This window comes from Carya illinoinensis, chromosome 15 (assembly GCF_018687715.1).
Source record: "Carya illinoinensis cultivar Pawnee chromosome 15, C.illinoinensisPawnee_v1, whole genome shotgun sequence".
NCBI lineage: Eukaryota > Viridiplantae > Streptophyta > Magnoliopsida > Fagales > Juglandaceae > Carya > Carya illinoinensis.
Genome location: NC_056766.1, coordinates 43807148 through 43832639, shown reverse-complemented (window position 1 = coordinate 43832639; position 25492 = coordinate 43807148). Strand labels below are relative to the sequence as shown.

Sequence of the window (25492 nt, the reverse complement as noted above, 5' to 3'; positions counted from 1 at the left end):
TTTCAAACAAATTCAACCATTTCAAACTCAACACAAAAATAATATTAAAAAAATTATATTCTGATAATATTTTATTTTAACTTTTATCTTATTTCATCTTAACTCACTATTCAAACCAGGCAGTACTTCAAAGTCCTAATTAAAGTTTTATTTTATTTTATTTTTTGTTTCCTATTATATATATAATGTCCAAGTCTTTTCTATTATGAAAAATTCTTCTTATCAACATTCCCTACACTACACAACATTTGATTTAGCATTTTTGTCATTTTATTTAAACACACATATATTGATGTGTAAATTTGTATGTTTTAATAGAATGACAAAAATGATAAATCACATCTTGATATGTGGTTTGGGGATGATAAGAATAGCATTTCTCTTCTATTATATACCCACGTTTATAAAGATATAAGTGGCTTAAGATGAGATACTAGATTTATTTTATAATAAAAATAATTTTAAAATTTAACGTACAATTAACAACCTCAAGACACATTATTTTACAAATTTATTGTTATAATATTTTTTTATAAACCAAACATATTTTTATAATAGTTTAAAAAGCATATATATGGAACGGTGTTGGACATGAATGGAGTCATCTTTCCCTATGTCCCGTACGAAACAATCGAAAAAAGAGAGAAAAAAAGTTCCTCAGAAGCTCCCCAGTTGGAACATCCTACAAACATGAAGTAAATACCAATCATTTTTGTAAAAAATGCAATTAAAACATGAACTTTTATTCATAAAGATAACCTTACCTCTGGATTCTCCTGCAGTTTCAAGGTTTGTTGATCGACATATATACTTGCTCTTATTTGGAACCACAAGCCATGGATCAAATGGGCATGGCTCTTCTCCCGGCTACAAATATCCCCTATAACTAGCATCAAATAAGCTCAAAACCACACAAATGTGACAAATTGTAAAAGTGGTGTGAAATAAACCTGAGGGATATGACGACAAGAGCAAGGGACAATTGCACCACCAAGGCCTAGCCGACAAGGAACTTGCTTTGAATTTCTACAGTTCTTGCAGATAATAGTCACATATGTCACCTTTGCCTTAGTCCTAGATGCAGCTAGAGTGATCCCAGCTATTTTAACAAGTTTTGAAATATATTGAGCCTGCCACCCGCAACAAAAACCTCAAATTAACCAAAAAATAGAACTTTACAATTCTAATAAAAATTAAGGAAACCGTAAAATAAGAAAAACCAAAACAAACCCTAAAGCCCCATTGGGTACGATATATAAAAGAAGATATAAAAAACAAGAACTTTAACTTCCACATCTCATTCAGGAAAGAAATCCTCCAATAAAAGGCCATTAGGTCCGTTTATTTATTTTGTTTCAATTGAATCCCTCAATTTAGGAATCAACCAAACAAAAATTAGAATATAAAAACCCACACTCACCCCAAGAAACCTCATTGAGGTAAATGAAAGTAAGTTGCTAGATTTATTTTATAATAAAAATAATTTTAAATTCTAATGTAATTCATTTTATATATAAATCAAGCATTTTTTTTAAAAAGATAGCCCCAGTTTATAAATCATATAGGATAGCGTTGGACATGAATGGAGTCATGTCTCCCTAAACCCCAATTGTTAAAAGTAAACAACCAAAAAAAAAAACAAGAAAAAAATTGCTTCACTGAAAAAAAATCTGCAGTAATGATACATAATAAAGAGAACATACATGAGGGATATGGCCAAGAGGTTAATGGCCTAATGACATAATTTGATTCTCCAAAATCTGGGTTCAAAACCTCCCCCTATTTGTATAAATAAATAAATAAATAAATAAGGAGAACTTACTAACTAACTCATAAATGCAAAACATATATTAAAATTTAAAAAGAAAAAGAAAAGAAACATATATAAAAACATATACATAAAAACATAAATCTTTATACATATACAAAAACATAAATATATGTTTATATATAAATATAAATATATATTTATATTTTACAAATTATGTATATATAAATATATATTACAATTTGTTAGATTTGTTCACAAAATACGCACTGGCAAATTTAAAAACTATATATTTTAAAAACGACTACACTACAACTTACACAAAATATGCACTAGTAAATTTAAAAAACTAAATAATTTTTAAATTATGGTCATATTTACAATTTAGATAAAAAATTATATTTTTGATCACCTTTGATGTGAGGACCTAGATTTATTTAGATGAGTGCTTATTTAGTGGGTTCTTTAGATTTGTTGTGAGGTTAATTTTTGGTTTAAAAGGAGTGTAGTTTCCTGGCCCGGCCCATGTGTTTAAGGCCCAACCCCTTCCCCACGAAAAAAGGGCACCATTTTAGCTCTTTAAGTGGGAAACCCTAAGGGTTATCATCTTTTTCTCCCCTCCCTTTGTTGTGCCGCAACCCTTTCTCTCTTCTCCAATTTTCAGTATTCTTCTTCTACTCTTCTCCATTGTCGTCGCCCATGTAATGCTCCCCATCGTTCCAGTTGCACCCTGTTGTCACCTTGTGTGACAAGCAGAACCACTTCTTCATTTGCCACCATCTTCTTTTCCCCCTAGCCCGAGCTTCCATGGTTGCTCTCTCTGTATCTCTTGACGTCATTTTGTTCCTCTATAAATCATCTCCTCACGGCCACTGCATCAGTCACAGCCCAGCTTCAGCTCGTCGCTCATGGCACTACTTGAAGCCCCTACCTCTCTGTCCAAAAGTCTCACTGCCGTCGAGACTAAGCCCATTTCCACCCTTCGAGAAACCCACCGAGCCTCTCCTCCCCTCAATCTCATCCTCAGCCCCGGATCTCCCTTTTCCCCCCCTTGATTTTCCATCTCGTGCGACTTAGGAAATTTGTTTGCCTAGGGTTCCGCCATGCCTCACGTCTTTGGTATTCCCTTCGTGAAAACCCCACCAAAAGCCTTGTCTCGCCCAAATCCGCCTCTGCCACCTTGTAGCACTGCTGCACTGCCACATTGGGCGTCACCTTGGTGAGCCAATATGCTCGTGTTGGTTAAATTAATTTATGTTTGCATTTTATTAATTTGCTAACGTTTTGATGTCATCTACGTAGCAACGGGCGCTTGTCTAATCATGTGACCCATAGACTGACGACTGTTCGATCTTCTAGAATAGCCTGTACGTGTTGTAAGTAACTCTCTAACACGATCCTTGAGATTATGACATGATTTATTCACTAATACTATTTGAAGTCTAGTTGTGAGAAGGGTCTTGGGCCCAACGAAGTGTTGGGATTGGAATTGTAGTAGTTGTTTGGGAATTGGGCCAGGGGCCGGATTAGAGGATGGGATTACATGTATAGTTGGTTAGTGAAACTGTGCTATTGTTTGATGTGTGGGTTATGCCATGTCATCCAATATACTGCTTGTCATGCATATGCATATTTACCATTATTATTATGTGCCTTGATTATGTTATTGTGTTATTTTATACCATGTTGTGTGAGATTGTGAAACTAGGATTCCATGTACTGGTGATAACATGTGGGTGCGTGTGTATCACAATCATAAGTTGAGATTGGACATTATCTCAATGAAGCTACTCTGGTCACTCGGGAGTGTGCAAAACTAAGTGACATACTTTGGGTTATCACAGGATCGAACGAGATAGTAACTTTTTCATATCGACTCCGTAGCCCTTTTGCTGGCAAGGGCTAGAGGATGCCGACTCCGTGTCCCCTGGAGTATTCGATTAGGTTGTAGACTTTAAATTTCTAATACTTAGCTTTGACTACCTTTTATTTTCCGCTGCGGTAATTTGTATTGCACACACATTGCATGCTTACATGCACTTACACTCTGCGTTAGGGTGTGTGACACAAGCGACCATCACCCTAGTGTCGCGACTCCTAACAAATCACACGTGAGGTCAAGGGTGCCACATTTGGACCTAGAACTAATTTTTAAAACTAGTGGAATATAGTCTATATTTGAAGTAGACATGAGGTGGGGCGGATTGGGAATCCTTGAGTCTTGGTGGATGTTTCAATCTAAAGAGCTTTCAAAGGGGACTCCAATTGAGATCTCTTGGATTCCTTGATCTTAGTGATTGCTCAAGGCTTCAAAACTTTCATGAAATTGAATATAAAATGAATCATTTAGGCCAAGTCTACTTAACGGGTACCGCAATAGAAGAATTGCCTTCATCCACTAGCTACCTCATTGGGCTTATAAATTTACACCTAAGTCACTCTGTAAACCTTAAGTGTCTACCAAGTAGCATTCATCAGTTGAGATCTCTACAATGGATTGATCTCGACGACTGTCTAAATATTATAAGTTTTGGGATGGAGGAGGAGGATGTGCATAATGGACAACCCAGTACACCCTATGTATTGTCTACAAGTTGGGAAAATGAAACTTCATTGGATGCAAAATTATTCCCATTGCAGCCTCCAACAAGTTCTACTACTTTTCTTAAGAGCACTCACAATGGATTTTTTAAAATACAAATTTCTGTAAAATATAAAGAAAGATGGCCAAAAATCTATTCCATTGGGTCATCTATTCTATTTCTATTTTACATTCAACCAGAGTAAATTCTCTACATGTGGAGGTTACTGTTCATTCATCTAAACATTTTTAAAATTATTTCTCCCTAATTGATATTGTTAATAATAAAGGTAAGTATATTTTGAGAATATTTTCAAGCATTATTGAGAATGGATATTCTTTTAATATATTTTGACAATATTTTTATTATATAATCGTTTCCTTTTATTTTTTGAATTAATTTATATTTTGGTTTAGTTTATAAATTTGGATTAATTTAAAATAAAACATAATTATATGACATTGTATATGTGGAGATATTGCAAATATCAAAAGATATGAGGATATTATTGGTAATTAAAGAAAATATTTGAAATGAATAAAAAATATTTAAAAAGTATAATATTTAAATTATATGAAGAAAAAATAGATAAGCTGATGTATGGTATATTGTAAAAGTCAGTATGTAAAATATAAAAATTGAGTTTTGGTTTTGTATTTTAAATGATAGGATACATAAACCATTGTGAGTGCTATATAAAAAAGGAATATATATATATACATATATATATATATATATATATGTATATATATAAAGTTGTACCTTGGAGGGGGTATATAATGGTTATTGCACTCTATACATAATGGTTTATGAGTGCCATTTTAAGTCGATGGATTTAAACATTAATCACCATTTGTCAGTTTTAGTAAGCATCCTGCATTAAAATCTTCAATACTTACAAAAACTGATTGAAGGGTCAAGGTTTGTGTTAATCATTTCATCAAACGTTTTTACAGCATCATGTTTGTAGATGCGTTAATTTGCACAACAAACTAGAAGGGAGAAAAGAATGATCCCTGGCTCAGGATAATAATTTGGGCGTTGATACAATATTCTTCCTATTTATCCATGAAATAAATAACAAATAAGCAAATAAAAATAAATAAATAAAGGCACAAAGATTTATATGGTTTGACATAATGCCTACGTCCATAAATTGTTTGGGGGCGAAATTTATTATGATAGGTGATTTTATAATCTCTCATGGCCTCAAACATCTCACAATACAATGGAGGATTTTAGTCCAAGCGTAAAGAAGTTATAGTTGAGTTTGGCGTAGGGAGCTTTTGTGGAGAGTCCATGAAAAAGTCTCAGATTTGTGTGGATCTCTGTCTTATTATATGGAGTAGGGGTGTAACGGGTCCGGTTTTGGACAAAATTTAGAACCAAACCGGTATGCATCGGTTTTATATTTTTCAAAACCGATTATGTACCGGTTACCCTCCTAAACCGGTATTCTAGTTTTACTGGTTTTCGGTCCGGTTTGGTTCGGTTTTTCGATTTTAATATACTATATTATATACTATATAATATATAATACTATAGTGATAATATATTGTAATATATTATAATGTATAGTAATATAGTATTAGTATAACTATTAATATGCACTATATAATATTAGTATAACTATTAATACAATAAACAAAATGATATAAGATTTTAAATTTTAATATTATATTACTTAATAATTTATCATATAATACAAAACTAATTAATATATAATTAGATACTATATATAAAAATTATATACAATAGAAAAAATTAAAAATATATATATGAACCAGTCTGGTCTGGTCTGGTTTTAGAAAAAGAAAAATTGGAACCGGACTGATTTTGACCAGTTTTAAAAAAAATAAAATCGATATCGGACTGAACCAAACTCAGAACTGAACCGATCCCACCAGTTTGGTCCGGTTTATCGGTTTTTTTTTTACACCCCTAATATGGAGGTCTATTTTCTTGGAGTAATTGAGTCCAATTTACCTTGTGAAACATTTTTCTTTTAAGAGTCTGAATTAACTTGTCTTATCTCTTTTTGACTTTATCTTTTGTTGAACCCAAGGTTTCAAGATTCATGTAATTATATATCTACATATGGATTTTGATGATAACAAATGAATTCAAAGAATAAAGGAGTCTCAAACTCAAGTTATCCACACAATAGAGTCAAGCACATCAAGGAATCAAGCATGAGCAAGAAGGGAACAAGTTCACATTAAAGTCATAGAATAATGTTGTAAATCTTTTAAAAATTCAAAATTAGGATTAAGACTCAAAATTAATATTTTATCATAAAGCATTAAAATACATTTTCCACATGTGCATGAATATTTTAAAAATTAAATATGAAAATTTTGAAAGATGATTGATTGTTATCTTTCACATGTGTATGTTTTATTTGAATATTTTCAAAAATGATTGAAGCTTTTTTTGACTTATGCAAAATGTAGATGTTTTTGTTTGAAAATTTTGAAAAATAAAGTATGTTCCTTTTGTCATATGCAAAAAGTAAAAAGATTAGTAAGGCTAATAGTATCTTTCTTGTAGATGCAAAATCTGATGAATGTATCTTTCTTGGGTATTCTACTAATAGTAAGGCTTATAAAGTATTCAATAAAAAGACTTTGACTGTACAAGAATCTATGCATGTAGTATTTGATTAATCTAATTCTCTACTCTCTAAAAAATCCATTGATGAATAAACAGGAGGTATAAATAATACAGAAAGTCTCAATCTCAACAAAGAGAATACAATAGAGGAAGTCCAACATGGAGACATCAGGAAAGATCATCAAAATTTAATACAAGATGCAACCAAACAGTAGAAATTTGTGAAAGATCATCCAGTGAAACAAATTCTGGGAGAACCTTCACGATGAATAAGCACTCGATCATCTCTTAGAAATATTTGCAATCATACTGCTTTTCTTTCACAATAGAGGAAGTCCAACATGGAGAGATCAGGAAAGATCATCAAAATTTAATACAAGATGCAACCAAATAGTAGAAATTTGTGAAAGATCATCCAGTGAAACAAATTCTGGGAGAACCTTCACGATGAGTAAGCACTCGATCATCTCTTAGAAATATTTGCAATCATACTACTTTTCTATCTCAGATTGAACCCAAAAATATTGATGAAGCACTTCTTGATAAATCTTGGATTCTAGCTATGCAAGAGGAGTTGAATCGATTTGAAAGAAATGATGTTTGGACACTTGTTCCTAGATCCAAAAATTATACTATTATTGGAACAAAATGAGTTTTTAGAAATAAGAAAGATGAGTTCAAAATCATTACTAGAAATAAAGTTCGACTTGTAGCCCAAGGTTTCAATCAAGAAGAAGAAATCGATTATGATGAGACATATGCATCAGTCGCAAGATTAGAAGCTATTCGAATGCTACTTGCATATACTTGTTATAAAGATTTTAAACTTTTTCAAATGGATGTTAAAAATGCTTTCTTAAATAGTTTTATAAATGAAGAGGTATATGTTGAGTAACCTCCAGGTTTTGAAAATCATATTTCCCCAAATCATGTTTTCAAATTCACAAAAGTACTATATGGACTCAAACAAACTCCTAAAGTTTGGTACGAGAGATTCAGTGGTTTCTTCATTGAAAAATATTTTTCAAGAGGAAAAATCGACACGACTCTTTTCATTAAATATGAAAATGATGATATTCTTTTGATTCATATTTATGTTGATGATATAATATTCGGTGCTACTAATAAAAATATGTGCCAAGTTTTTGCTAAGACTATGCAGGAAGAATTTGAAATAAGCATGATAGGAGAACTTACATTCTTTCTCGGATTGCAAATTAAGCAAGCAAAAATTGGGACATTTATCAATCAATCAAAATATATTAAGAAATTACTGAAGAAGTTTGGAATGAAATGTGCTAAAGAAATTGGAACACCAATTAGCCCATCCACTAAACTTGATAAAGATGAAACCGGTAAGCCAGTTGACTCAAAAGTATATCGAGGTATGATTAGTAAGTTATTATATTTGACAGCCAGTAGACCAGATATTATGTTTAGTGTGTGCTTATGTGCACGCTTTCAATCATCTCCAAAATAATATCATTTAATTACCGTTAAGCGTATTTTTAGATATCTTAGTGGTACAATTAACCTCGGATTATGGTACCCTAAGCACACATCTTTCGATCTAATCAACTACACAAATACAGATTATGCTAGTTGTAAAATAGATCGAAAAAGCACTAGTGGAGCATGCCATTTCTTAGGTCATGTACTAGTTTCCTTCTTTAGTAAAATATAAAATTCTGTTGCACTATCTACTGCTGAGGCAGAATATGTTGCTGCAGGTAGTAGTTGTGTTCAAGTTATTTACATGAAGCAATAACTTGAAGATTTTAAACTCATGTATAATCACATTCCAATCAAATGTGATAATACAAGTGCTATAAATCTTTCAAATAACCCAATACAACATTCTAGAACTAAGCATATTGAAATAAGATATCATTTTCTTCGAGATTATGTGCAGAAAGACGATATAGTACTAGAATTCACAAACACACACGATCAATTAGCAGATATTTTCACAAAACCTTTACTATAAGATAGATTATGTATGATTAGAGGAGAAATATGTATGATGCATGCTATGAATATCTCTTAAAATATAGACCAGAGTCAATAAAAATATAGAGAGATTTTTTAAATACTTTTACATAAATTTGAAATTCTTAGACTCATATTTGAGACGCTCATTCTCTTCATACAATATCATGTCATCCTTATCCATGGAGACTGGCAAGCGGAATGAAGAATCTAGTAGAGATTTCAACTGTTTATTCTTCTTCCGAATGATTCCTTCCCTTGTGTGAGACTTTTGAACAAATCATTGAAGTATAACAATTTGTTCTTTAAGCTTTTTAACCTCATGGTTTTTGACTTGTAACCGTTGGGAAAAAGCAACAATAGAGGAGGAGTAGCGAGTCCCGAGACTCACTAAGTCTTAGATAGCATCGGAGATTGGGGCGTAGAATACCTCATGGATGGATCAAGAGAAATATTGGAAAAATGAGCCATTGAGAAAAGAATTGAAGGCTTAAAGCGAGAATGTTGAAGGAATGCAGATGAGTTATAGAGATGAGAATAAGAATTGATACAAATTGGATTAACCTTAAGACTGATTTTATAGGGTATCAGATGGGTGAAAATGATCATTTTTTTTAAAACTCAACCCTTAATCTTGTTTGTCAACAATATCAGGCGATTGTTCAAATCTCCAGCCACACTTGTCGAATCAAGAGCGGCTTCAATTTTTCAACTATCTACAGTTTTTCTTACTAACACACCATTTTTTTTCTTCTTCAGTCTATTTATTTGCTGTGGATCCTTTTTAATGATGCCAAAAGAGGGAGAAGTTTTAGACTAGAACATTAACATTATCTGAAGTGCTAAACTTATTATATATGCTTGGGATTATATTTATACTTTTGCTTGAAAAACTAACGCACATTCTTAGGGGGAGCTTAAGTATTAATACAGGCTTTAGGATCTATGAAGTATTTGTTATCATAAAAAAAGGGGAGATTGTTGAACCCAAGGTTTCAAGTTTAGTGTAATTATATATCTACATATGGATTTTGATGATAAAAAATGAATTCAAAGAATAAAGGAGTCTCAAACTCAAGTTATCCACACAATAGAGTCAAACACATCAAGGAACCAAGTATGAGCAAGAAGGGAACAAGTTCATATTAAAGTCATAGAATAATGTTGTAAATCTCTTAAAAATTCAAAATTAGGTTTAAGGCTCAAAATTAATATTTTATCATAAAGCATTAAAATAAATTTTCCACATGTGCATGAATATTTTGAAAATTAAATTTGAAAATTTTAAAAGATGATTGATTGTCATCTTTCACATGTGCATTACATGATTAAAGGTTTGAACTTTGGAAATATTAAAAATGATTGATTGTCATATTTCACATGTGCATGTTTTATTTGAATATTTTCAAAAGTGATTGATACTTTTTTTGACTTATATAAAAGGTAGATGTTTTTATTTGAAAATTTTGAAAAGTAAAGTGTGATCCTTTTGTTATATATAAAAAGTAGAAAGATTATGTTTGAATTTTTTGAAAAGTAAAGTGTGCTCCTTTTGTCATATGCCAAAAGTAAAAGATTAAGTTTGAAGTTTTTGAAAAATGAATGATATTGTCTTTGACAATTGAAAAAGAAGAATCTTTTATTTAAATTTTTTAAAAAAGTGATTGATGTTATCTTTGACATGTGAATTTTTTTAAATTTGAATATGAAGTCTCGTATGCACATAAATAGATCATTTGAGAACTTCACATTTATAATACCAATAGCATACAATATTCATTCAAAGCTTTCATTCTCTCTGCTCTAAGCATTGAGCCTGAATCCTTATTCATTTTGAGAGATATAGTTTTGCGCTGTATTGTTCTTATTTTACTCATTAAGGAGTATTCTCTGATAACCTACCAACTATCAACTCTTGTATCTGTAAAAGGGTGTGTATAACCCTTATGGGTATAGAAAGTGTTCTACATATGGAATAGTTGAATCACCACGTGTAAGGTGATTGCAAGTGTAGAAAGTGTTCTACACGGATCCTTTGTAACGGTGTTGTTCAAAACTGTAATAGGTTTTTATTTCCAGTTGAAGGAGGTTGAATAGTGAATTTGGAGATCTTTAAGGGGTAGCTTGAGGCGAGGACGTAGGTAGTGGGGCCGAACCTCGTTAACATACTGAGTTTGCTTCTCTCTTATCCTTACTCTTTATACTTATTGCTGTTTCATATTTTGTTTATATTTAATATTGTATATTTGATTTATAATTGTTATTTTTTTTAAATACTACTCAATTCACCTCCCCTCGTGTGTTGGTCATCTGGGCAACATCTTTTAGTTTGATTTTCAGGCTTAACTCAAGACTAAATTATCGGTTGCTTATTTGACACTTATAGATGCCTGCTATTCTTAAGGGCGATTTGCTAGACAAGAAGGCCTATTTTTTCAATAAAGTCAATCTTATCAATATATTTTTAAAGAATGATGTATTAAGTGAATTTTTAACAAGAATTATTTTATTACATCCATATTTTTTTTAATTATTAACTCGACATTCTAACTTAATATGGTATATCTAGATCTAGTAGAATTAACTTCAAAATATATCTTCAGAAATTATAAATATTTTTTATGTTGGCCTAAATGAGGTGAGTGTTATGTTATGTACTAACTAAACCATTAAATTCATCATTTTTCATTAGCGGCAAGCTTTGAAAAAAAAAAATCTATTTGCAAGTTAATAATTATTTATTAACACACCTAGCATACCATAAATATAAAAGAATTATTAATATTTATAATTAAATTATTTTAATAACTGAAAAAATGCCACGGAATTGAGGTAACTCTTTTACTGTAATAGAGTCAAGACATTAATAACAATAAACGCCAAAGACCCGACCCAATAATTTATTCCTATAGGTAACCTTTTCTTTATGGTTTATAAAAGAACAATGCTACTTCTTCCAATATTGGTCCCGATATAAAAGACATAATTGTTTTTTATTTAACGATTAAGAAATTATTTTTTAATAATATTATAAATGTTTTTATTATTTTTTTAAAATGTTTAAAGATACAAAAAAATATATATAACAAAAAAAATATTTAACTTTTTTGAGATAATTGGTCGGACTACTACAATAATGGTGTACAGCTTGGACGGTATGCTGAAAGTGAAAAAGAAACAATTAAAAAGTTGGATTGCAAGGTTTTTGTTTTTCAGAAATGATAAAATGACAACCTCTTAATCAATAATTTTTACACAATTTATTCATAAATATTATTAATAATTTTAACAATTTTAATAATTTTTCTTTAATTTTAAAGTGTCTGAATTTTAAAAATAATAATATTTTATCATGTAAGAGTATTAATGCATGCGCAGTTGTCATTGTTCCACTGTTTTGTTTTTGCTAGAAGTACTCATGAGAAAATGGCATCTCTTAAAACGTTTGAAGAAGTTGCAAGGAATTTGCCAAGAAGTTGAACATCTTTCTTTTAATAATTTAACGCGGTATTGACTCAATGACTTCAAGGAAGTTGCTATGAAGATACTTGTAACGCGCATGGTGTAGAAAGAAGAATTGACTTGTCATTTTCAGGAAAATCGATTCAGTTCAACTTGTTTTATGAAAAACTTGTGTTATTTTATCTTTTATTGACTTTATCTTTCAATTTAATTTTTGATCTTATCTCAAAACTAAATTATAGATTGATGATTTGACCCTATACCCACCAACTTAAGAAGATACCTTAGACGCGTTTGGTGTAGAAAGAAGAATGGACTTGTCGTTTTCAGAAAAATCGATTCAGTTCAACTTGTTTTATAAAAAACCTGTGTTATTTTATCTCTTATTGACTTTAGCTCTTAATTTAATTTTTGATCTTATCTCAAAACTAAATTATAGAGTGATGATTTGACCCTATACCCACCAACTTAAGAAGATACCTGAAATGAGCATGGTGTAGAAAGAAGAATGGACTTGTCCTTTTCAGGACAATCGATTCAGTTCAACTTGTTTTATGAAAAACCTGTATTATTTTATTTCTTATTGACTTTATCTCTTAATTTAATTTTTGATCTTATCTCAAAACTAAATTATAGATTGATAATTTGACCCTATACCCACCAACTTAAGAAGATACCTGAAACGCGCTTGGTGTAGAAAGAAGAATGGACTTGTCATTTTTAGAAAAATCAATTCGGTTCAAATTGTTTTATGAAAAACCTGTTATTTTATCTCTTATTGACTTTAGCTCTTAATTTAATTTTTGATCTTATCTCAAAACTAAATTATAGATTGATGATTTGACCCTATACCCACCAACTTAAGAAGATACCTGAAACGTGCATGGTGTAGAAAGAAAAATGGACTTGTCATTTTCAGGAAAATCGATTCAGTTCAACTTGTTTTAAGTTGATTTTAGGAGCCCGTGTTATTTTATCTCTTCTTAACTTTATCTCTTAACTTAATTTTCAGTTTTATCTCAGTTTATCTCTTCTTAACTTTATCTCTTAATTTGATTTTTGATCTTATCTCAAAACTAAATTATAGATTGATGATTTGACCCTATTGATACCCACCAACTTAAGGGCAATTAGTTGGACAAGAATGCCTTTTTTTTCTTCTTCTTTTTTTTTCCTAAAAAGCCAATCTTATCAATTTATTTTTTTAAAAATATTATGTATTCAGTGAATTTTTAACAAGAATTATTTTATTACATCCATATTTTTTTTTAATTATTAACTCGACATTCTAACTTAATATGGTATATCTAGATCTATTTGAATTAACTTCAAAATATATCTTCAGAAATTATAAATATTTTATATGTTGGCCTAAATGAGGTGAGTAGTGTTAAATTAAGTACTAACTACTAAACCATTAAATTCATCATTTTTCATCAGGGGCAAGATTTGAAGAAACAAATCTATTTGCAAGTTGATAATTATTTATACCACACTTAGAAAACCATAGATATGAAAGAATTATTAATGTTTAAAATTAGAAAAATCTTATTCATTATCCCCACACATCACACACCATATTTTTTTTTAATTTTTTTCTCTTACCAAATGTGTGGTATATAAATAATGAGTAGAAAAATTTAATTAAAAAAATATAGTGTGTAGTGTGTGTAGATAATGAATAGTAAAGCTCTTAAAATTAAGAGAAATACTTTTTGCAGTCGGCAGATGCAGTCGGCGTGCAGTCGGCTGTAAAAAAATGAATTAATACGGGACCTACGTGAAAAAAAAAATTATTTTTTTAACTTTTTTTTATTCATGTAGGTCTCCCTGAATATAAAAAATTTTTTTATAATTTTTTTTATTCATTCCGTACAGCCGACTGCACGCCGACTGCATTTACCGACTGTATGTAGCAAAGCCCTAAAATTAAATTATTTTACTAACTGAAAAAATGCCACGGAAGGTAATCTTTTGCTGTAATAGACTCATAACATTAGGACAAGAAATGCCAAAGTACGACCTACCCAACTGAGATTAAAGGTGGTTAACTTTTCCTTATGGTTTAAAAAAGAATTATAATACTACTTCTTAGTTCTTTCGATGATCGATCTCGATATTGTTTCACTATAAATTTTTTTATTTGATGATTAAAAAAGTACTTTTTATTGATATTATAATTTTTTTTTTTAAAAAAAATATTTAAAAATATAAAAATATATATGAAAAATCAAGATGATTTTTTGAACTACATGACTACGATGGATGTAGCACGACTTTTAAAAAAGCATAGCATGTGATAGTGTGGGACATCAATGGATGCAATAATTACGATACTCTTGACCAATACAATCTACAATCTTGACCCAATCACGATCGTACAGCTTGGAAGGTTTGCTGAAATTAAAAAAGAAACAATTAAAAAGTTGGATTGCAATTTTTCTTTTTTAAGAAATGATAAAATGACAACCTCTTAATTAATACGTTTTACACAATTTATTCATAAATATTATTAATGATTTTAAAAATTTTCAGAAATTTTTTCTGTAATTTTAAAGTTTCTGAATTTTAAAAAATAATATTATTTTACTATGTACGAATATTAATGCAGTCGTCATTCTACCTCACTGTTTTATTTTGTTTTGTTTTGTTTGAGAAGTACTAATGAGAGCATTAATGCTTGAAACATGACTTCTCTTTTATTTTGAAGAAGTTGCCAGGAAATTGCCAAGTAGTTACTTAACATCTTTCTTTTAAGAGTTTTGCTACATACAAGTAAAATCGCATAATCTGCATATTAATACTGATTTCTTCATACTTAAAATTTAAATTAACACTGTTTTCAATATAATCTACTTTTTGATCAATCACATTAAATTGGTGCGCAGATTAGTGCATAATTGTGCTTGCAACTAAATTTTTCCTTCTTTTAATAATTTAACGCGACATTGACTCAATGACTTCACAAGGAAGTTGCCAGAATACATCATTAAGCGAAACGTGTATGGTGTAGAAAGAAGTATAGACTTGTCCTTTTAAGTTGAGTCGATGATGTCCAACTCTCTACATCCAGTAAGTAGTCTGATCATCAGGGGCGCATTACATACACACGTACACTGGCAAATTTCTTCCATGGCCTTATCTACAATCTCTTCTTCATCCTCTTCTTCAGTCACCTCTCCATGGTCTTACGATGTGTTCTTGAGCTTTAGAGGAGAAGATATCCGTGATACTTTTACTGCCCATCTATACCATGCTTTGATTTAAAAGGGAATCTGCACCTACTTAGATGAGGATGAGCTTAGAATAGGTGATAAGATTTCACCTGCACTTCTCCAAGCTATAGAAAGTTCAAGAATTTCCATCATTATACTCTCAAAAAATTATGCATCATCAACATGGTGTTTGGACGAGCTATTGAAGATTCTTGAGTGTAAAAAATTAAAGCAACAAATAGTTCAACCTGTGTTTTACCATGTAGATCCATCATATTTTCGAAAGCAAGAAGGAAGTTTTGGGGAAGCATTGGCTAAACATGCTGAGAAATTGAATGTAGACATGAAGAAGTTGCAGCTGTGGAAGGAAGCCCTTCAAGAAGTTGCCAATTTGTCCGGATACCATCTGATCAGAAATGGGTATTTCTAACTGCTTAATTAATTTGTGCTGTTCATTAATTCATGTTTTCCCCCCATTCTATCATATGTATAAATCACTAGCTAGTCCGCATCTTGTATATATATGGGTTTTAATATGGAACTAAAACATTAATTTCTTTATAAGTTTATTGGAAATTAAAGCTGAATAAATTGAACTAATCACTGCAACCTGAATGAAACTATATAAAAATCTAAGTTTTTGTGTGGCCTTTTTATGATCGCCAACTAAAGTACATGCAGAGATCGATCAACTCGTACGCACTGCTCATGTTCCTTGTCTTTCTTATTTTAGTTTATTTTCAGGTTGTGGGAAAAAATTTATTTAGATTATTTTCCTAATTATTTTTTATGCGAAGAGCTGTATTCATTAATTAATCCTTTTTCTTTATATTATGTTGCTTGTATTGCATGTGAGGAGTACAAGTCATTAATTGTTTTTTTTTTCTCTTTTATATATGTGTCCACACAAACACAGGAATGAATCAAAATTCATTGAAAAAATCGTTCGAGATGTCTCAAGAATGGCAAATGATCATTTATATTTACATGTTGCCGAGCATCCCGTTGGATTAAAACCTCATGTAGAAGATGTCAAATTGCGTTTAAGCATTGGAACGAAAGACATACGAATGATAGGAATTTTTGGAGTTGGGGGAATTGGTAAGACAACTTTAGCCAAAGCAATTTATAACTCGATTGCTTTTGAATTTGAAGCTAGTTGTTTTCTTCCAATTGATAGTGACACTTGGAATCAAGTGAATCGTTTGTTCCAACTGCAAAATAAACTTCTTTCTAAGATTTTAGGACACTGTAGAAGTTTGAAGGTTGACAATATTGATACGGGAAAATATATGATAGAGCGTAGGCTTCACTCTAAGAGAGTTCTTCTAATTCTTGATGGTGTAGACCACTTGGATCAATTAAAAACATTAGTAGGAGCTGCTGATTGGTTTGGTGAAGGAAGTAGAATCATCATCACAACAAGAGATCAACACTTGTTGACTGCTCATGGAGTTGATTCAACATATGAGATGACGGGATTGAATCAAGATGATGCTTTTCAACTATTTTGTTGGCATGCTTTTAGAAGTGAGAAACCGATTGACGGTTATGGAGAGTTTGTAGAACAGATCATAAATTATGCTGGGAGCCTTCCACTAGTTTTAACGGTGCTTGGTTCGGATTTATATCGTAGAACTAAAAAAGAGTGGGAAAGTGCAATGGATGAGTACAAGCAAATCCCTCACCAAGAAATTCAAAAATTACTTCAAACAAGTTATGATAGATTAAGTGAAAATGAAAAGAATGTTTTTCTTGACATTGCATTTTTTTTCAATGGACAACAGCTTGATGATGTCATTATAAAGATACTAGATAGTTTTGGGTTTTCCCCAAACTTTTCGATCCCAAGACTTAGGGAGAAGTGTCTTATTTCGAAATTCAATGGAATATTAAAAATGCATGACTTGTTACGAGATATGGGTAGAGAAGTTGTTCGACAAGAATCGTCCAAAAATCCAGGAGCACGTAGCAGATTATTCCTTCATAAAGATGTTCGCAAAGTACTGGAGGATGATATAGTAAGTCATATCAAAATCTCTTTCAATTATACATGGTTTCTAATTTGGCACTTGCGACATATTATACGTGTGTGTATATAAATATATGAATAATTTATTTTTTGATATTATTGGCACACTTGAACATGCATTGTCTTCTCATATAGGGAACAAATAGAGTTGAAGCAATTGCTGCAGATTTTCCTGATGGTGCTGATATCATCCGGTTGAGTCCCAAGGCCTTCAAGAATATGAAAAGACTCAGATTATTTAGATGCTACAATGCACACTTTTCTGGTGAACCTAATTGTCTACCTAATTCAATAAGTGTGCTTGATTGGCCTAACTGTCCTTTACAATCCATGCCATCTGAATTTCGTGGAGACAAACTCTCTATTCTATGCATGCCATATAGTCGCATCCAGGAGATACCGTTGGAATTTAAGGTACAACTATTATTATTTTCAATATTTCTTTCTTTAAACTTAGTTTGATGTTATTTTCTTTTAACAGAATCTCACGGTTATGAATTTTGGTGGTTGTGATTTCTTAATGAAATTCTCGGATATTTCAAGTTGCCCAAATTTGAAGGAAATAGATCTTCATTCTTGTAAAAATCTAGTTGAAGTTCATGATTCTGTTGGATTAATCCTTGATAAGCTTGTTAACTTGACACTTGGTGGATGTTTCAATCTAAAGAGCTTTCCAAGGAGACTCCAATTGAGATCTCTGAAACTCCTTGATCTTGGTGATTGCTCAAGCCTTCAAAACTTTCCTGAAATAGAATCTGAAATGGAACATTTACTCTCTGTCGAGTTTACGGGCACCACAGTAGAAGAATTGCCTTCATCCATTGGGTACCTCACTGGGCTTAAGAGTTTATATCTAACTGGTTGCGTAAACCTCAAGCATCTACCAAGTAGCATTCATCACTTGAGATTTCTAGAGTGGATTGCTCTTGAGTATTGTCCAAATATTATAAGTTTTGGGATGGAGGAGGAGGTGCATAATGGACAACCCATGCCCTATGTAGTGTCTACAAGCTGGGAAAATGAAGCTTCATCGGGTGCAGAATTATTCCCATTGCTGCCTCCAACAAATTCAGCCACTAGTTTGGTAGTGCTTCTTGTAAACTCTAGCCTATCAAGATCAAATTTCATGGGGCCATTTCATTTCTTTCCCAATCTGGATTATTTAAATCTATCAGGCAGTGATATCGTAAGCATTCCTTCAAGCATCAAAAGATATGTTAGATTGTCTCATCTTAATTTGAATTATTGCAAGCAACTTCAAGAAATTAAAGAGTTTCCGCCAAATCTAGAAGTGGTAAATGCTAGGGGATGCATATCACTGGAAAGTTTACCAGAAATATTAAAAGAATTCAATTTCCCACGGCTACGACGGATTGACCTGACCAGATGCTCTAAAGTGAATATGGGAAATTGGATATCAAATCTTGCATGGAACAGAGTAAGTCCCTATATATATATATATATATATATTTCTCTTTTCCTTTTATACTCATTTTGTGTGCCTAATTGGTTTATATATAGGAATATAGTTGAAATATATATATATATATTTTATGATGCATTCTTCCAACAGGTTGCCAAGATATTTCCTGGAAATAAGATTCCAGATTGGTTCAGCCATTGCAAGGAGATCACTTCAAATAGTCATCGAAGTGAATTTGATATTAAAGTGGTCCCACCATATAATTTGGATGAGATCATAGGAATTACTTTTTGTGCTGTTATTGAACCCGTTGCAGCTACTATTTTGGATGTTCACATCAGGAGAGCATTGAGAGGAGTTACCTACGATAGTCGTTATTGGGAGGCACGTGCAGAATTTGATGAAATTGATTTAGATCATGTATGGTTAAGGTACCTAACTACAGAAAATATTACGCGCCTACAAAATGTGGGTGTAGATAAGGCAGATGATCATCTTAGGATTATATTTGAAAAAAACTGTATCCCAGATAATTCTTTGATCTTCAAACGTTGCGGAGTTCATCTGTTATACAAACAGCGAGATGAACAGAATGCAAAAGAGCATGAAAATGTTGATGTCCATTTGGATGCACCCATTGAAGATATTGGAAATTTAGCAAATCCATTGGATCATGGAAGTCAACTTTTTAAGAGAAGTCCTGTTGATCTTGACAACGACGAAGATGATCACAACATTGAACCTAACTTGTACCCACAACAAAGGAAGCCTGCTTCAACCTTGGACATCAAACTTCTTTTCCATGCTAGACGTAGACTACGTGGTGATGGTTGATTTCAAATTTGTTTCAAGTGTAAAGTAGTTAGTTTTATTTGGCATTTTAACTTAATTAAGCTTCGTATATATGAATGAAAATATGTTTATATATAGCCTGGAATTGCCAATACTATTATCTTGTGATCATTCATTCATCCATGCCAATTTTAGTAGAACAAGAACTACGTCCTAACAGAGCTCGAAGGCAGTTTCCAAAAACTAGAAGATCAATACTGTACAGTTTACCTCATTTGTTTTCAAAATCATTTCAATTAATCTCACCTCATCTAATTATTACAATTTTACCAAACTTTCAAACAAAATTCAACAAACAATTCAATCATTTCAAGCTCAATACAAAAAAAATATTAAAAAAATTATATTTTGATAATATTTTATTTAACTTTTATCCTATTTCATCTTAACTTACTATTCAAACTAGGCAGTACTTCAAAGTCCTAATTAATTTTTTTTTTTTGTTTCCTATTATATACATAATGTCCAAGTCTTTTCTATTATGAAAAATTCTACTTATCAACATTCCCTACACTACACAACATGTGATTTAGCATTTTTGTCATTTTATTTAAACACACATATATTGATGTGTAAATTTGTATGTTTTAATAGAATGACAAAAATGATAAATCACATTTTGGTATGTGGTTTGGGGATGATAAGAATAGCATTTCTCTTCTATTATATACCCAGGTTTATAAAGATATACGTGGCTTGAGGTGAGACACTAGATTTATTTTATAATAAAAAAAAATTAAAATTTAACGTACAATTAACAACCTCAAGGCACATTATTTTATAAATTTATTTTTATAATTTTTTTTACAAACCAAACATTTTTCTAAAAGATGACACGGCCAGTTTAAAAAGCATATATATGGAACGGTGCTGGACATGAATGGAGTCATCTTTCCCTAAGTCCTGACGAAACAACTGAAAAAATAGAGAAAAATAGTTTCTTCACCTAAAGAAATTAATTAATCTGACCATTAATTAGGTATTAATGATACATCATAAAGATCGTACACAATTAAAGAGATCGAGATAACATATCAACAAATTGCATGTAGTATATATTTGTGGACAAGAAAATAATTTTGATAGTTCTTTGATTGTATAATCGCATGCCAGGTACAATTGTTTGAACAAGATGGCAATCCACGGATAGAAGCATGGTCCTTGGAAGCTCCGGACCCGAGTTGGAACATCCTGCCAACACAAAGTAAATACCAATCAATTACGTAAAAAATGCAATTAAAACATGAACTTTTATTCATCAAGATTAAGAACCTTACCTCTGGATTCTCCTGCAATTTCAAGGTTTGTTGATCAACATACTTGCTCTTATCTGGAACCACAAGCCATGGATCAAGTGGGCATGGCTCTTCTCCCGGCTACAAATATCCCCCATAACTAGCATCAAATAAGCTCAAAACCACACAAATGTGACGAATTGTAAAAAGTGGTGTGAAATAAACCTGAGGGATATGATCACAAGAGGGAGGGACAATTGCACCACCAAGGCCTGGCCGACAAGGAACTTGCTTTGAATTTCTACAGTTCTTGCAGATAAGAGTCACATATGTCGCCTTTGCCTTAGTCCTAGATGCAATTAGAGTGATCCCAGCTATTTTAACAAGTTTCGAAATATATTGAGCCTGCCACCCGCAACAAAGACCTCAAATTAACCAAAAAATAGAACTTTACAATTCTAATAAAAATTAAGGAAATCGTAAAATAAGAAAAACCAAAACAAACCATAAAGCCCCATTGGGTACAATATATAAAAGAAGATATAAAAAACAAGAACTTTAACTTCCACATCTCATTCAAGAAAGAAATCCTCCAATCAAAGGCCATTAGGTCCGTTTATTTATTCTGTTTCAATTGAATCCCTCAATTTAGGAATCAACCAAACAAAAATTAGAATACAAAAACCCACACTCACCCCAAGAAACCTCATTGAGGTAAATGAAAGTAAGATGCTAGATTTATTTTATAATAAAAATAATTTTAAATTCTAATGTAATTTATTTTATATATAAATCAAGCATTTTTTTAAAAATAGATAGCCACAGTTTATAAATCATATAGGATAGCGTTGGACATGAATGGAGTCGTGTCTCCCTAAACCCCAATTGTTAAAAGTAAACAACCAAAAAAAAAAAAAAAAATTGCTTCACCGAAAGAAAATCTGCAGTAATGATACATAATAAAGAGAACATATTTGTATAAAAACCTCCCCATATTTGTATAAATAAATAAATAAATAAATAAGGAGAACTTACTAACTAACTCATAAATGCAAAACATATACTAAAATTTAAAAAGAAAAAAAAATAGAAACATATATAAAAACATACATAAAAACATAAATCTTTATACATATACAAAAACATAAATATATGTTTATATATATAAATATAAATATATATTTATATTTTAGAAATTATGTATATATAAATATATATATTACAATTTGTTAGACTTGTTCACAAAGTATGCACTAGTAAATTTAAAAAGTATATAGTTTAAAAACTATAACTTACATAAAATACGCACTAGCAAATTTAAAAACTATATATTTTAAAAATGACTACACTACAATTTACACAAAATATACACTAGTAAATTTAAAAGCTAAATAATTTTTAAATTATGGTCATATTTACAATTTAGATCAAAAATTATATTTTTGATCACCTTTGATGTGAGGACCCAGATTTATTTAGATGAGTGCTTATTTAGTGGGCTCTTTAGGTTTGTTGTGAGGTTAATTTTTGGCGTGAAAGGAGTGTAGTTTTCCTGCCCGGCCCATGTCTTTAAGGCCCAACCCCTTCCCCACCAAAAAAGGGCACCATTTTAGCTCTTTTAAGTGGGAAACCCTAAGGGTTATCATCTTTTTCTCCCCTCCCTTTGTTGTGCTGTAACCCTTTCTCTCTTCTCCCATTTTCAGTATTCTTCTTCTACTCTTCTCCATTGTCATCGCCCATGTAATGCTCCCCATCGTTCCAGTTGCCACCCCGTTGTCACCTTGTGCAACAAGCAGAACCACTTCTTCATCTGCCACCATCTTCTCTTCTCCCCAGCCCGAGCTTCCATGGTTGCTCTCTCCGTGTCTCTTGACGTCGTTTTGTTCCTCTATAAATCATCTCCTCACGGCCACTGCATCAGTCGCAGCCCAGCTTCAGCCCGTCGCTCATGGCACTACTTGAAGCCCCTACCTCTTTGTCCAAAAGTCTCACTGCCGTCGAGACTAAGCCCATTTCCACCCTTCGAGAAACCCATCACCGAGCCTCTCCTCCCCTCAATCTCATCCTCAGCCCCGGATCTCCCTTTTCCCCCCCTTGATTTTCCATCCCATGCGACTTAGGAAATTTTTTTACCTAGGTTTCCACCATGCCCCACGTCTTTGGTATTCCCTTCGTGAAAACCCCCCAAAAGCCTTGTCTCTCCCAAATCCGCCTCTACCACCTTGTAGCGCTGCTGCACCGCCACATTGGGCGTCACCTTGGTGAGCCAATATGCTCCTGTTGGTTAAATTAATTTATGTTTGCATTTTATTAATTTGCTAATGTTTTGATGTCATCTACGTAGCAACGGGCGCTAGTCTAATCATGGGACCCATAGACTGATGCCTGTTCGATCTTCTAGAATAGCCTGTCCGTGTTGTAAGTAACTCTCTAACGCGACCCTTGAGATTATGACATGATTTATTCACTAATACTATTTGAAGTCTAGTTGTGAGAAGGGTCTTGGGCCCAACGAAGTGTTGGGATTGGAATTGTAGTAGTTGTTTGGGAATTGGGCCAGGGGCCAGATTAGAGGATGGGATTACACATGTAGTTGGTTAGTGAAACTGTGCTCTTGTGTTTGCTGTGCTATTGTTTGATGTGTGTGTTATGCCATGTCATCCAATATACTGCCTGTCATGCATATGCATATTTACCATTATTATTATGTGCCTTGATTATGTTATTGTGTTATTTTATACCATGTTGTGTGAGATTGTGAAACTGGGCTTCCGTGTACTGGTGATAACATGTGGGTGCGTGTGTATCACAATCACAAGTTGAGATTGGACATTATCTCGATGAAACTACTCTGGTCACTTGGGAGTGTGCAAAACTAAGTGACATACTTTGGGTTATTGCAGGATCGGATGAGATAGTAACGTTTTCCTGTCGACTCCGTAGCCTTTTTGCTGGCAGGGGGCTAGAGGATGCCGACTCCGTGTCCCCCGGAGTGTTGGATTAGGTTGTAGACTTTAAATTTCTAATACTTAGCTTTGACTACCTTTTATTTTCCGCTGCGGTAATTTGTATTGCACACATATTGCATGCTTACATGCAGTACTTACACTCTGCGTTAGGGTGTGTGACACAAGCGACCATCACCCTAGTGTCGCGACTCCTAACAAATCACACGTGAGGTCAAGAGTGCCACATTTGGTCCTAGAAATAATTTGTAAAACTAGTGGAATGTAGTCTATATTTGAAGTAGACATGAGGCAAAGTGGATTGGGAATCCTTGAGTCTTGGTGGATGTTTCAATCTAAAGAGCTTTCAAAGGGGACTCCAATTGAGATCTCTTGGATTCCTTGATCTTAGTGATTGCTCAAGCCTTCAAAACTTTCATGAAATCGAATATGAAATGAATCATTTAGGCCAAGTCTACTTAACAGGTACCGCAATAGAAGAATTGCCTTCATCCACTGGCTACCTCATTGGGCTTATAAATTTACATCTAAGTCACTCTGTAAACCTTAAGGCCTAGTTTGGATACACAGTTCAGATGAGGTAAGATATTTTGAATAGTAGTGAAATTTTTTAATTAAGATGAGATGAAATAGTTTGTAAAAAAAAATGTGTTTGGATAGTGAGATTAGATGAAATAGTTTAATTTTTTGGGATTTGAAAAAGGTATGGGTCCTACTATTTTATAGAGTACCAAATTGTGCACTGTTCATGTCCATTTCCTCTGTTTATTTACTGTTCATTTAAGTGGATTTTTTCAAAACTTGATAGATGAAATATTGCGATTGGATAGCCAAAACTACTGTATGGTACAACTCCAGATGAGATGTTTTCATCTACATTGGGTAACCAGACCGAGCCTAAGTGTCTACCAAGTAGCATTCATCAGTTGAGATCTCTACAATGGATTGATCTCGACGATTGTCCAAATATTATAAGTTTTGGGATGGAGGAGGAGGAGGATGTGCATAATGGACAAGCCAGTACGCCCTATGTATTGTCTACAAGCTGGGAAAATGAAGCTTCATTGGATGCAGAATTATTCCCATTGCAGCCTCCAACAAGTTCAACTACTTTTCTTAAGAGCACTCACAATGGATTTTTTAAAATACAAATTTCTGTAAAATATAAAGAAAGATGGCCAAAAATCTATTCCATTGGATCATCTATTATATTTCTATTTTACATTCAACTAGAGGATGATACAGTAAGTCAAATCAAAATCTCTTTAAATTAAACATTATTTCTTTAGAACATGTGACATATATGTGTGTGTGTGTGTGTGTGTATAAATATATGAATAAATGAGTAATTTATT

At 32.3% G+C, this 25492-nt stretch overlaps 1 protein-coding gene and 1 long non-coding RNA gene across 3 annotated transcripts; one reads left to right on the top strand and one right to left on the bottom strand.

Moving 5' to 3' along the window:
* Positions 1–481: 481 nt before the first annotated feature.
* Positions 482–21548, bottom strand: LOC122296025. Of its 2 annotated transcripts, none has more exons than XR_006238363.1 (3): positions 21397–21548; positions 21214–21312; positions 482–682 (listed from the first exon to the last, which is right to left on the bottom strand). It is a non-coding gene; the product is annotated as an uncharacterized LOC122296025 (long non-coding RNA). The 2 variants fall into 2 exon arrangements; XR_006238364.1 differs by lacking the exon at positions 482–682 and adding an exon at positions 21113–21127.
* On the top strand, positions 15465–20013 carry LOC122296020 (disease resistance protein Roq1-like). The gene is made up of 5 exons (XM_043105401.1): positions 15465–16049; positions 16546–17650; positions 17797–18075; positions 18143–19099; positions 19235–20013. The coding sequence occupies exons 1-5, from the start codon at positions 15973–15975 to the stop codon at positions 19916–19918; spliced, it is 3102 nt and encodes a 1033-aa protein (XP_042961335.1). The 5' UTR covers positions 15465–15972; the 3' UTR covers positions 19919–20013.
* Positions 21549–25492: the final 3944 nt, after the last annotated feature.

What these genes read in the sequence shown, in the direction of transcription:
- LOC122296020 (XM_043105401.1), top strand. Translation starts at nt 15,973, where the DNA reads ATGAAGAAGTTGCAGCTGTGGAAGGAAGCCCTTCAAGAAGTTGCCAAT. An exon ending in AAGTACTGGAGGATGATATA is followed by an intron (nt 17,651 to 17,796) that starts GTAAGTCATATC and finishes CTTCTCATATAG; the next exon opens with GGAACAAATAGAGTTGAAGC. An exon ending in AGATACCGTTGGAATTTAAG is followed by an intron (nt 18,076 to 18,142) that starts GTACAACTATTA and finishes TTCTTTTAACAG; the next exon opens with AATCTCACGGTTATGAATTT.